The following is a 14,667-nucleotide window of genomic DNA, read 5'->3' on the forward strand; positions in this document are numbered from 1 at the left end:
CTTGCTTCGGCAAATGTTGGCAGCTAAGAATGGAAGCTTTTGGTTGCAGTTACCATGCAGTCCATGTGCCCTGATTGCAATTTCTGATGCTGTTAAATGTCATGCACCAAATCTCCTCAAGCTTAATTCCTTCACGAGATGAACAATGTGAGATGCAAACCCATTGTGCAAAACATCAGGTGCAGGGGAACACATTTGCTGTAGTTTTAAGGAAATAGTAGACTTGTGGCATTCAAGCCCTAATATCTTTTTATCTTCCACTTCATTGGACCTGTCACTTTAACCTTTTGAGGTTCCTTTCTTTTCTATCTCAGGGCACACTTGCATCTTAGATGTTAAATTGAACTACCTCAGAGGAAAATGCTAAAAATTATTAGTTATTTCTGCCTCAACACATCACTCTGATAACTACTGGCTGATATATAAAGCATTGCTTCAGCTGTCTCTGCAGAGGAGCATTTCTTTAGCTGTGTAGTAAAATTTAAGGCAGAAAGAAATGCAGACAAATATTGTACAAAGCTGAATTCATGGAGGCAGAATTTTTACAGCGGTATTCTAGAATAATTCCATGATGATTATGCAGGGTGTTTGGAGATTTCCAATAAAAATGAAATATAAATTCTGTGTCTTGTTTTTATATGCAGTGTCTGTATCATCAAGGGTTCTGTCTATAATTTAAGTTGAAAATAGAGAACATTTCAACAAAGTGTTTCGTCCACGTGTCATGAATTCATTAGAAGATGTAGATCAGTTCACTAGCATTGTTTTGATTAATTGTGACATACCTGTATGGGATTCTTTCACTGCCTTTGTTCTGTGAATGATGAAAGTTTAAGACAATACATACTAATACAAGATAAAATACCGACCCCTAGACTGAAATACTTAGAAAATGCTACCATGTTGTTGAAGTCTGTGCCTTAAAATTACTTTGAAATTTCTCTCAGAGGCTGCATTCTTACAATGTGCTTTGCACTTACTTTGACAGAATTTTTACTATTGAAAAGTAGATCAATTTTTTTAATCAAAAGTAGAATACAGTGCTCTTTGGTGTGAGGAGAGCTTCCTGGGAAGCCATGGAATTCTTGTATAAATCCCAGTCCTTTACCTTCCCTGGCTTCCCTTGCTCCTAGGCCTGCTCATTGTTCACTTTCCAAAGGTACAGACAGAGGACTGAAAATCTTAGTGCTTCAAAAGTAACTGGCCATTAGAAAGGCTCACATAAGTCCTGGCAAAACTAGTTTGACAGATCTGGTGGCTTTCAATAGCCTTAATTCAGAGCTTTTGTGCTGGCAGGTGTTTTGCCTTTCCTGAGGGACAGTAAGAAGCAGCAGAGTGAGAGGATGTTTGAAGCTGGTATGGCTTTATCATCCTGCCTAAGGCTACAATGCTTGAAACCTGTCTTGAGTCCATCCTGGCAGGGTCTTTCCTTGTTCTTTGTCCTTTTTTTGTGCTGCCATTAGCGTTTGTCAGAAACTAACCTTTTTCTGTTTTTCTCTCCTTTGTTTTTTCGTATGGCTAGGTCAATTTGCAAGAATACATTATCAGAAGGAGGGGGGCTGTTTGGGGAATTGGCATGCAGCATACTGGTTTAGATCAACTGTATCACAGTATATTTGCATCCTGAAAGTTCTCTACTTCCCATATGGGGATTTTTGCAAGTCCAGTCAAGCCTGGTTAAACTCTTTGAAGTACAGTTATTCTACACTTTCACTCTTGTATTTTGCTGATAGTCAACTGGGATGAATGTAAGAGTTTTTCTTCATGGTATTTCTATTTCTTCCTCTTAGGTCCAGTCATATGTGAATGGAGCCCTGTACAGTATTCTGGCCATCCCTTCTGTCCGAGAAGAAGCCAAAGAGATGGTAAGATGTGCTGCTTTGCATAGCATGAAAATCAACACCTGTGCCAGAGATGCCCAGACAGGGACCTGCTGAGCAGGGCCCAGCAGGGCTGTGAGGTGGGAGCCAGGGCATTTTCAGAAGGGAGCCCACAAGAGGCCCTTCCCCTTTGATCCTCGGGAAAGTATGAATGTATGTCTCAAACACTCCTGCAATATTTTCGGGTCTTTTTCCCAGGAGTGGAGCCCCAGTAGTGTGTAGGATTCTGTCTGAATTATAAATTAAAGGTGGTTAGAATTGTGTGTCCTTCTAACATTTTGTAGACTCGTGGCCTAGGAGATGCTTTCATCTCACCTGCTACTTCTTTCCCTTATGTAGCTCATTCTGCACTAATTAGTAGCCACTAAGATAAGTTCTTGCTGCTTTTCCTTCTGCCTGGTATATAGACATGGTTATCTGGGGAGGGCAGGAGGAAGGTTTCAGAACTAGGAACTGATTTCCTGTGAAAGTTTCTATAATGGTAAAGACTGATTCAACTTCTGTGATTGAGGAAGCTACTCCTAGGACAGCAGTATGTCTTTGTATCTTAGGAACTAGCCCAGAGAGTTATGGGGACATAATTGCTGTCAGATGTTCTACCTCACAGAGCACAGAGGATTGAAAGTGATCTTAAATGCTTAAAGACACAACATCAAGGCTATAAGGAGCCATAAAAATAGAGGCCAGGTTTAAAGTCAAAGCTGGTTCTGCTTTTTGCTTTCCTTCTCTGAACCTTGCACTGCTGTCTCTGTGGATGCAAATTTTATCCTGTTCTGATGACTATTGTGTACTTAATTGAGAAGGCAAAAACCACAGATCTATTGTAAAAATTTGCTGAAAAATTTGATGAATTTAAAAATTCATCATGGACATGTCTCTGTTTAAGCCTCGAAGCAATCTAGAGTGTATTTCTTTTGTCTATGCAACACTTCGAGCTAGGCACTGTGGTTTGCTTCACACTGCCTCTGTTTTTCCTGACCAAAAAAAAAAAAATTTTAGCTAATAGATCTCTGTCACTGTGGTCACATGAAATTCTGATCTAACAATGTTTTCTGCTACAATCAGGGAATGGAAGAAATTCTGCGCTGCTTTATCAAGGAAAGAAATGAAGAGATGGTTCGACAGATTGAATTTGTTATCAAGCAACTCAATTCAGGTCAGAACACATGCAACTATCAGAGCCTTAAATCTTTCACAAAAGCCATAAAAAAAGCTCATGTTTTTACCTGGCATTGGAACCCTCAAAGAATAACAATAGTGTGATGGTCTGAGAGAGGGTGAATAGTGAATGTCAGGGTTTGAAAGTCGTGTATTTTTAAATTTTCTGTATGTTGTAGTAATAAAGAAGAAATAAAAGGCTGAGTAAGACACAATTCCAAAGTTTTGAGACTGTAAATAAAATGACCTTGACTGTTTTCTTTCATGCCAGTGGTCTGGTGGTAATGAGAGACTGCTGCCAACTAGACATTAGACATTTGTAAAACAGGATTTAGGGACTAGGTCTGTCTGTGCTCATCTCTTGCTCTATTGAGGTGTAGCTTTATGTGAAATGGCTTATCCTGAATAGGGAGCAGAGACCATCCTTTTTGGAGAGTATGTTGATGGGTCATAGGAATTGTAGATGCTGTTAACAGGCTGAGAAGGTGGAATATTTATTCCATTTTCTGTTGCCTGTGACTGAAAGGATGGTTGAAGAAAGAGAAAGTAAATAATTAAAAGAAGATTAATTGTGGTTGCATCTTTCTGTACAGCAAACATAGAACAAGGTCAGCTGTTTTCTTTGGCTTTTGGAAAGAGAGCACAGCCTTACAATTCTAACTTGTAAAAGAACAAATAAAATATTTAAGCACTATATTGCCACTATACAATATTTGTTCTTCAAGGTTATAGAACCACTCCTCTTCTATTTGGAAATGGTATTTTTAAGAGCTTTTGTCTGAGTCATTGATGAGTACAAGTTACGCTTTCAGATTTCCGGTTTATGCCTGGCTACTTTTTTCCTGAGGAAAAAATTTTGTCCAGAACTTAAAATAAGTATTCTGCATGAGTACTAACTTTTTATGTACAACAGCAGTATGCTATTAAAATATTTGTAGGGAGAAGTAGAGTCTCTTACAAAAAAAAATTTGATAAATAGGTAAACTTGCCGTGCACACACTTTCATTAGAGTCTTGTCAGTAAATACGGTGAGACATCACTGTGGATTTTATGAGAAAGTAACTGTTCCAGAGTGTTTCTATGTCTGTCATTTTCCAAAATATAAATTGATTTCAGTGATTTCTAGAGTACTTACAGGATCAAGTTATTCCAATAGTTCTCTTGAAAAAGTTGTGTCTGTATGAGAAGCAGGTTAAATCTTAAAAGTGAGGTGATAATGAGATTCTGTTAGGTTGTACATGTGCAACTTAACTGACACCATTTTGTTTTGCTGCTTTCTAGAAGAGCCATTCAATGATAGTATTGTGTCTGATGATGATGATGATTATGACGAAGAGGAGTATGCGGAAGTAAGTAAAAACTTTCTGACACCTTTTAGAAAAATCCTTAACCTTTTAGAAAATATTTGTGTCAATAAACTAGACCTTTTTTTCTCATGGGTTTTGCTTTTGGGTTTTATGTTTACTTAATTCTTCTTGCATTAACAAGAAAATTGGATCTCTTTCTATTACCTTTTCTTCATTTGAAGTCCTGTTCTTTTATTTTGGCAGTATACCACCTCTGTGACAATTAAAGGATTATACCTTGACATAAGTGAAGAGATGAGGAGTTACTGTAGCAGTAGAAATCTTGCTTTCAAGCAGACCTATTGGGTGCAGTTAAAAAAATAAAAGTATGTTACCAGCATAGTTCATAAACAGGTTGTCACTTTTTCTTAAGGTATCATTATCTATTCAGGGTGTGACTTTATTTGCTGTTTAAAAACTTTGAAATATGTTTAGCAAATTGCTGGAATGTAAGAAAGGAAACAGGTACTACAAATAAGGAATAAATCCCACGAGAAAATAAAATAAGCATGAGAAACTATATCAGTAAATATAAGCTGATTAACTTTGTACTTCCTTCTCTGCTAATAAATACATTCTATACCAGTATTTCAACATCTTTTAAGAAGCTGTCTTCACAGAGCCGTGGGTGTAGACAACATAACATACTGGATCACCTAAATTAACAACCAAAGCAAGATGTAAATCATGTGAGGGAAATGTTATACCCAGTCTTCACTGGTGGTGTTGCCTTTTCTCTATTGCCATAAGTGCACAGTGGAGGCTTAAAAATGCAGTTATGCAGTTATGTGGGAGTTTTATCTTAAGGAAATCTATCCCACTGCATTTTTATTTTATTGAGAAGCCTTGCTTGAGAAATTTAAAAGAACAGGTATGGTAGATGTCCTGGAAACAGTATTTCTGCACACTTAGGAGTGTGTATGTGTGCACATACATTTATAGCATGTTTTGCCCTGAAGAATTCAGTGACATGGAGAGTGCGTGAACTGCAAAATGTTCTTGTATTAGAAGTGTTACTGCAGAGCAGATTCACTGAAAACCATGCTTCTTGACAAAATACAAACTTTTTGTCCTGAGCCAACAAAGAATAAGACAGATAAAACTTAGCAAGCTGTGTGTCCACGTTCTAGTAGCTCATTGCACATTAATGGGAATTACAGTGACTGGGGAAAAGCCAAATCTAAAATTTGTCCTGTTACTGCAGCATGACAGAATACATTTTCTAGTGCATAATGACCTTTTTCTGTGTTGAGAGCAGATAAAGATGCAAATATCCTGACTGTAACAGGTGTGGTGTGCTCTCAACTGCTGTGGGGTGCAGCACCATGCAGGATCCAACCTTTGCATGGCAGTGTCTATGGAAACCTTGCACTGGTTGCATTATTTATCCAGTTGTTGTGTTGTATTGTGTATACCTCATGTGTTGTGGCACAATAGGTGGGGAACTAATAATCCCTTTGCCTAAAGTTAGAGCTATGTGGAAATTTTAAGTTTAGAACCACAAGGAAGTTTTATTTAACAATCAGCTCTCCACTTTTTATTCTAAGGGAATACAGTATTTTGGGGTTTTTTTCTTATAAGATTAGATTATTGTAATTGTTTTACCTCCTGCAGTCTTGAAGTCAGTTTTTTATAATCTTGCCACTCCTCCAACTGAAAATCGATGCTTGTGGTGTGCAAGATGGGTTTCCCGGAGATTAACCATTAAAATTTCCCTTAGCTTAAAATGCTGCTTAACACCTTTTAACTGATGTTTCAAGGCTTTGAGAGTCTTGGGTGTATGGTGAGAATCCACGGTGATAGTGCCTTTGGTTGAATTTGGGAATACTTTTTTAAAGGATATTTGTGTTTTGTTGTGAAAACACATAGATAAGAATTCCTTCCTGAAAGGTGTGGCATTGAATTGCATGATAATGTTGAACACTTCCATCACTTTACCTGTTCTGGGAATGAAAGGAAGGTGAATTCTCCTGTTCAGTCCTACCCCCTAGATGAGTTGCTGCTATAATCCCAGCAAAGGCTCTAGGTCAAATCCTTTTGAAATGTATTTTTGCCACTGGACCATCATGTGATTAAAATGGATTTTATTTTTTGACTCAAAAAATAACAGTAGGCTTTTGAAACAGACAAGTGTCCAATTCCAGTTTTTCATGAGTTTTACCATTATATTAAAAAGAAAAGCCAGGTTAGAGACTGTTTTTAGTGTAAATCAATTGCAACGCATTCTGAATCCTTGTTGCTGCTGGGAACTATAATTCTGTTCTGCTACAAGGACATCTGGTTTCTTAATCCCTCAGTTTAGAAAATATAGTTTCCAAATATCGTGGCAGTAATGCATAATGTTGTTACTTTGTTAAATAAACAAAGATTTGTTGACTCACTGCCTCAATGCTTGGAACTCTCTTGTATTTTGGAATTGCAGTGAGTTCTCAATGGTGTTCTGTGATAACATCTGATATTGTGATCTGGCAACAGAAAGTTTTGGAAAATTTTATCAAAAGTCTTGCTTTTACGTAACTTTTAGACTACTACAGACTGAATGCATTTCAGGATATGTCCGTATATTGCTATTTTTGCCAATTTAGTGACATGTTTTCAAACTGCTTACTGATGTTAGAATTTGTTGCTCAATACCTTTATTTATACCTTTACAACTTTAAAAACAACAAAGAGACTCATGGAGCCTTAATTTGCAGGTTTTGCTCCAGCTTTAATTGTTTACAAGAGCATGCAAATATTCCCAGTGCTGTCACTATTACCTTTCATGGGTTTTTTTTGCTTTTAACTGTGTTTAATTTAGAGTTGATGAATTCTCTCTTGGCTTTGAGCAGATCTTGTGGTAATGATTACTTTCTCCTAAACACAGAGCCTGTCAGAGGAAAATTCTGGGATTTTGAAGGGCATCATACATTCAGAAATTTAAGATTCTTTACTGTGTGACACTGGAGCAATGCCAGTGTGTGCTGTTATTCAGAAATAAATTGGCTTTTGTGTTTGTCTGGTAAGCTTTAAATTAACTAGTGTAGAGTTTAGGATACACTGGCTCTTGGAGTACATACCCAGCCTTGAGATGTCAGCCTTCTGGGGTGTGCTGACACCCACAGTCACAGTGTGTGTTTCCTGGTGCTTACTATTCTCTTGACTAGTCTGTTAAATACTGACTTAATTTATCTCCAGTATTTGATCTTTGCATTTGCTTTTTATTTGACTTGGACCATCTTGAAAAGCTGCTTGTAGAAGTGAATATGTGCAGTTGTAGCTCTGAGTCAAAAGTTTAGTTACAAGCTGGAGCTGTGTGAGGTGACAGTACAGTGACGATTTATCAGACACCCTCTGATCCGCTGTCACTCAGCACCTGGCAATAAAATCAGAGAGCTGCCGTGTGAAAATGCACTTCAGCCACAGGGTACATCAAAAGAAAGAGCTTAATCACAGAGCTTCAAACCATTACATTAGTGGACTTTGCTGCCAACATCTGCTGCAGCCTGTGAGTGTGGGGAACAGGGCACCAATTGTGTTACTTCAGCGGTGATGGCACATCGGGCAAAGTCCTTATTTTGTACAAGGAGGCAGAGGGGGCAGTTTTCAGGCTCGGTTACCTGGTAGGTTAAATAATGTCAGGGAACAGGATTGGCTGCATGAACAAACCATGTAACGAAAAAATGCCCCCAGACCTATTTATAGAGCTTATCTTTGCAGCTTCCTCCCCTCCCATCAAAATACAGTATGTTGTGGACTTTGGAGTGTGGTTTCTTGGTGAGGGGCAGGGGGTGGTGAGTTGTTTTTCCCTTGATACAGATGATTGTTGCCTAGTCTACAAGTGTTTATCCTTTTGCCATCCTCTGGGTTATTTTTTCACACATACCCAGCTTTCCAGGTAGTTAAGAGCTGATTGTGTCTGTTTAAAACTGAGTCTAAATCTCACTAAAGTAAAACTGCTTTTCATTTTCATTGTGCTCTTGAGCTCATCAGAGTCCAGTGGCCTTTGTTTTCAATGGAGTTTATGCCAGACACTCTACATATACCTTTTTAGAATGATTCCTTCACTTTTTCTCATTTACTGTTTTTGACAGTCATTTACATTTACTGTTACAAAAGGTTTCAAAAGCAAAGAACATTTTCTTCATCTGGAGTGGGTCTGTCTTAGGCTATCTTGTGGAGGACAGAATTCTTTTTAGTAGCAAAATACAAGTAAAAATACTGTCTTGTTCCTGTATTACTGGTTTGGTTTGCTGGAGAAATCCCTCAAACTTCAAAATTTCCTGGTTTTTTTTTGATCTGTAGAAGCTGCAGAGCTTCCATGAATCACCCATAGTTATTCTAGAAATAGGCACAGGAGAGTGAATGCTTGGTAGTTTTTACTTGAAGTTGGTTACATTTGGGTTTGTGGAATAAAATCAACACAGGATTTTTACCTTGTTATATGATGTTTTTATCCTGAAATACTGATTCCAAGCTTTTTGTACCAGTCCCTTATTACCAGCTTTAAAGCTTCCTTGCACACCTGAGTTTCTTGTTGCCTTGCAGGGGGACAGTGACACCCTCGAGCCTGATCTGGACAAAGATGAGGTTTTGCTGCCTCAGATGGGAGAGCTTTCAGGAGAGAAGCTGCTAACAACTGAGTACTTGGGAGTGAGTACCACTCCTTAGAATCTTGAAATCAATTAATTTCCTGTGTTTAGTGTTTTATTTCAGTAGTTTCACCACTGTCTTCAATTTGTTGCTTGGAGAGGCAGGTGCTACCTGCAGAGCAGTCTGAATCTTTCAGTCTGTGTAAGAGCTGCTGCTCAGGAGAAGCAGAACCAGTGTGAGAAAGGAGCTACCCTTTCACAGGGGGTGGTCAGGCTGTGGCTTAATAATAAGCTACAGGCAGCCTTAGGGTTCTGGTGCTACACCAGTGACTCTGTGAGCACACAAAGCAAAGTGCTGAGCAGGTTAATACTGGAACATTCTGCTGGTCTGAAATTATTTTAGAAAAAAGGAAAGTTGAAAAGTCAACTGCTCCTGCAGGCATTGTGCTGGATCAAGTATTGTCTGCCTTACTTCAAGCAGCAAAAAGCTATTAAGTGAAAAAGCATAAAGTTTGTATGAATGCCATTTATTGTGCTGTGACTAATTTGAGATATTCAGAGGGCTGGAGCACCTCTCCTGTGAAAACAGGCTTAGAGAGTGGTATTATTCAGCCTGGAGAAGACAAGGCTCCAGGGAGACCTTATTGTGGGCTTTCAGTCCTAAAAGGGCCTACAAGAAAGCTGGAGAGGAGCTTTTTCACAAGAACATGTAGTGATAGGACAAGGGGGAATGGCTTCAACCTGAAAGAGAGTAGGTTAGATTAGATATAAGGAAAACATTCTTCCCTGTGAGGGTGATGAGGCTCTAGCACTAGTTGCCCCAAGAAGCTGTGGCAGCCTCATCTCTGGAGGTGTTTGAGGCCAGGTTGGATGAGGCTTTGAGCAACCTGATTTGGTGAAAGGTGTTCCTGCCCATGGCAGGGGCCTTGGGGCTGGATGGTCTTTATGAACCTTTCCATCCAACCCATTGTTATAAATGTATGCCTTCTGGATTCAAGAGTCCAGAGTCCTGACAATGAAAAAGTGGCCTGAGAGAAGATGTCATGAAAGAGCTTTCAGTGATTCCAGACAGTTTTATCCAGTGACACCAGAATGCAATTTAGTTTCTGCTGCAATGTTTCTATAGAATTTTCTCTATGGCTTCAAATACCTGTTTTTCCACTGCATTATTTTTTTTTCTTCATTTCCATGTATCAGATAATGACTCACACTCCAAAAACTAAGAAGAAGCAATTTGCTGGTGTTTATCAGAGTATAGATGAGCCTCTCCAGAGACCTGTGACACCACGTTATCACAGAACTGCATATCTAATGTAAGTCCAAACAAATTAGACCAAGTTGGGTTTTTTAAGCTCTTTTAAAAAGCGTAGCAACAACAGAAAAATCCATAGCAATGCCTAAATAACTACACCTTCCCTTTCTAAAACTGAATTGCCATTGTCATTCATTACAGAGAATTTCAAAAAAAGGAGCAGAACATTGCAGGCAGAGAAAGGTCCATTGGCTGAGGTCGCATTCTCAAAATAATCAAATAAATATTTACTGATCAGGTTGATTTAAAGTTGCATTATAGCCCACATGTTCTTTCATCTTCTTGTGATATATTCCATTGGAAAGTTGCACCAAACATCTACAGTGCTTGGGATCTTCCTCTTCACAGGCAGCAAAGTATAGTGCTCTGGGGAGGTTTGTTAGATGACAGATGACAAAGAAAATGGGTAAGATAAAAATCTTGTTATGTTGGATTTCCTTGCTTTGAAAGAAATAAATTTTGCATCAGAAGTGTGTGTGACACTTTGCTCTTGATGTGATTTGGGTCAGAGTAGAAGGCTTATTGTGAATGGAATAAAGGAGTCTTACCATATAGCTCCTTGAATATTCTCTGCTTTCTGTTAGAACGAGTATATCTTAATTTCTGAGATGAGATTTGTCCTGTTCACTGTCCTGAGGAAGTAAAATACCAATGAGATCCCAAATGTAAATGATTTTTTAACTTCCAGTTGCATAGTTTTGGATTTGATCAAGTCCAGGTAGCAATGATACAGGCATGTTTATTGTGAGGATTTAATGCTTTTATTTCTATGGATACTTAATCTGTGAGACTACAAGACAAACAAAGTTTGATAATAGTGCTCAAGACTCACAGGATTCGTATAGGTAAGTATGTTAAAATGAATGGGTAGCCTGAAACACAACCATGTAATGAAATTACAGGCATGTTCAAAACATCAGTCCTGAAGATTGTCCCATGTCATTCCTCTGCCACTCTTTGCTTTCCTGTTCATATTTTCTATTTCTTAAAATACTTTTCCTCCTCATTTGAATGTGGAAAATAGGTACAGAAGATGGTGAGGACTGATGTAGGCTGCATTGCACAGGTGTAGGTGACTGAGTGAAGTCTGTTGTTTGGGACAAGGAGTGGTCACAGCTTTATCTTGCTTCCACTATCTCATGCTGGAATTAGAATTCCTCCAAGCAGGTGACCTGACTGGGTGCCCTCCTGAGTCATCCAAACATAGCCTTTTGGCAGGTGTACCACTCCTGTGGGATTATATGGATTAGGTTACCAGGGCTTGGAACAGACCAGTGTAACATATCAGATCTAGGCATGGACAAAGCCTCAGAAGGCATTTATTTTTTTAAAAAGCAAGATGAAGGAAGCACACCCTTCTGAAGCAGAAGAATTTTTGGCTATCCCACGGCAGAATTTGCCTTGCAATATTAATTTTTCTTCTTAGTATTGGCCTGGATAAAATGGCATTGGTTTGAACATGACACCTACTTTGCCTGGTATAGTCTAAATGTGGATTTAGAGTTCTGACTTTGTGCCCTTTCTTACAGTGGACAACTTTTTGCACCATCACAATATCCACACTTTTTGCAAGACCTCTCCTCATATATATTAAATGTGTGTGCTTGTGTATCAGAAGAAAGCAGCAATTAATTAATATATTCGCTTATATTAGTAGTGATTATCTAATAATTTTCATGCAGTCCTCCAAAAGAATTGCAGGCCTTAAAAATCTAGACTGGTTAATCAATGCCTAAATATACATTGCCACTTTACTGTGGGGTCAGTGTTAGAATTCAAGGTCCCACTTCCCCTGCACAGTATTTTACTCATGATAGGCTTGGATACCTGGACTGATTCAATGGAATTGGCTGTTAAGGCAGTGTTATAGTCCAGTTTTTAAAGTTACTGTAGAAATTCCTCTGCCCAAATTAAGGTGCAAAGAAGACCATATGCCAAAGTCAATAGTGTGCATTAGATTTGATAATAAATATGAGAGAGAGAGAGAGGGAGAAGAAGGAAGAGAAAGAAATAGAAAAGAGGTGGGGGTACAGAAAGAGCGACAGACAGATTAAAGAAAGTATCACCACTCCATGGATCCCAAGGATGTGCTGTTGATCCTCTCCAGCTCTGCTCTTCTTGGTGGTGAGGGTGCCCTGAGAAGCACAGAATCAATGTATTGATACATGTATTAATACATTAATACATTCCCAGGTGGGAATGCCCAGGTACCTTCCCCAGGAGGGCAGTTTGACAGTCTCTTGCAGCAGACTCTGTTGCATCACTTTGAGACACGTGCAGTCCTATGGTGCAAGGCCTTAGGAATGAGTCTGAGGAGTCTTTGATGGGTGATGACACCCCCCCCAGCTGCCTTCCACATCAGTGTCCCATGGATGTGGGGTTGGGGGTTCCACAGCTGGGCCAGTCTGTGTAAGGGAGGATGGGAGTTCAGTGCCTCTGAGCAGAGGTTACACCCCAAACCACCCCCTGCCTCTTTTTGGGGGGGAGTCTGTGTAAATCTGGACTTTGTGGGCAGTGGTCTCCCTCAGCCCAAACCCAGCCAGGGATGATTCTCTGCTGCATTTGGCTTTCTTGTGGATGCATTCCTTTCTCTCAGCCTTGTTTGCTTCTCTCTAGATCTGAGATGATTGAACATAATGTCCCCTTTATCTTATCTAGGCGGCTTAACTCACAGTTCAAAGTTCCAGCCAGGCATCTTCAAGGAGGGGTGGGCTTCTGTGGTTGTAGCTTCTTTATACAGATTTTGCTATAATGGGCAAAACTCCTTCCTAACAATGTTTAAGGCATGAACCATTTCAGTCCCTGACAGTCAGCCTTACGGCCCGTTTAGAAAGTATATTTTCAGGAATAAACTATCATCACTGGAGTGTCTAAGCATTACATTCTTGCTTTATAAGTGGAGAGAAAATCAAGTTTGTGGAAATTAAATTACTTTTCTCTGGGAAGTCAAAAAATGGTGTCAAACCTGTGGAGTGGCTTTTATTTCCCACTGTCCTGAACTGCACTGCAATTTTTGCATCAGAAAGGATCTCTGGAAGTGATTGCTGCCTCTCTTTAGCACCATCTACCTAGGCAGGGTATTTACTTAAGTGTCCCAGGTCCTGGAGTGACGTGAGTCTTGTATTTTGGCACAACTTGAGTCTTCTCAGTTGTGCAGCTTGTGCCCCTGCAAGACAGCTCCAGGTCACTGCTGGATACAAATTAAAACCACATTTCCATCATGCTGGTTCTGGTAGCTCTTGGTTTAAGAGAAGTGTTAGTTTGATGGTGTGAAGCAGCTTTCAGAGATTGCCTCACTATGCAAACTACAGAGGAGAAATGTAAACAGCAGAAATCTAACACTGTGAAAATATGTGGAAATTAATTTCCCTCCTGCTCTGCCCAAATGGTTGGAATAATATTTGGTGCTTCCATGTTTTAAGCAGGAAACAAGGAATACCACACTGAATTAGAAGTTTGTCCTTTGTACCTGACTAATTTGTGTGCAGGAAACTGCAGTGAATAGATGAAGATATTCTTGAGCTACATTTTACAGGACAAACTTTGATGGCTTTTATGCTGTTCTAATTTTAGTACAAATTAATTTACTAAAATAAGGAAATACTCACTTGGTAATTATTGCAGGAGGAAGACAATAAAAGCTTAGCTGCCTTAATTTGAAAGCAATATCTGAACTGGATGTATTTTGTACTTTAAATAATTTAAGTGGCTTGTGTCATATGAAATCTCATGACAAATGTTAGACACTTTTGCTGTGGATACAGCTTGTCTACCGGATACAATCCAGGACAGTTCATCTGAATTATCTCAAATCTCGTATTCAGCAGAGTGGTAGAACTACATTTAAAATTTTTGTAAATGCTTCCATTCTAAATTGAAGTGAATATAACTTGTTTGTAGTTCTTCATGTGAGACTCAATTTAATATATTCTATTTAAAAACATCATGAAAGAGGAAGCAGTTGGTGAGATACTATAATGTATCTCTTTGAGTTGGTTTATACCTCCAAAATAGGGGGGTGAAAATCTTTAATGCTGAATAGAAGTATTCACACAGAAAATTAATGCAGAATAGCCACTGCACATGTAGCAGCCATTTCATGCTAATTTTTCTGTGACTTCCCCGTGCAGACAAGGCTCTAGTTACTTCAGATGAATTGTCATGGGATCCCTGTATGGACAAGCTCTTGCTGTGTGGAGCTGAGGGAGTCAGGAAATACTGGAAAGCTGCCTTCTTTTTCTTTTTTTTTTTTTTTTTTCATTTTCCCCTCCTTCTTTAAAGGCTTGCTGGCTGAGATCACTCAAGGGGGCCTGAACTACTTAATATTCTGCTAGCTATTTCCTTAGAAACTGGTTTAGCTGTGAAATCATTAACTGCCTCCTTGGACTGCATCCTTTTTA

At 39.1% G+C, this 14,667-nt stretch overlaps 1 protein-coding gene across 4 annotated transcripts in view; it reads left to right on the forward strand.

The window, feature by feature from the left end:
* ARMC9 (armadillo repeat containing 9) overlaps positions 1-14,667 on the forward strand; it is a 59,332-nt gene that overhangs the window by 32,087 nt on the left and 12,578 nt on the right. For all 4 annotated transcript variants that reach the window (XM_033068532.1, XM_033068533.1, XM_033068534.1 and 1 more), the window contains 5 exons: positions 1,791-1,865; positions 2,946-3,036; positions 4,320-4,387; positions 8,912-9,016; positions 10,153-10,268. In XM_033068532.1, the coding sequence (XP_032924423.1) occupies positions 1,791-1,865; positions 2,946-3,036; positions 4,320-4,387; positions 8,912-9,016; positions 10,153-10,268 (455 nt within the window). The remainder of the gene's footprint in view (positions 1-1,790; positions 1,866-2,945; positions 3,037-4,319; positions 4,388-8,911; positions 9,017-10,152; positions 10,269-14,667) is intronic.

The sequence above is a fragment of the Catharus ustulatus genome, chromosome 10 (assembly GCF_009819885.2).
Source record: "Catharus ustulatus isolate bCatUst1 chromosome 10, bCatUst1.pri.v2, whole genome shotgun sequence".
NCBI lineage: Eukaryota > Metazoa > Chordata > Aves > Passeriformes > Turdidae > Catharus > Catharus ustulatus.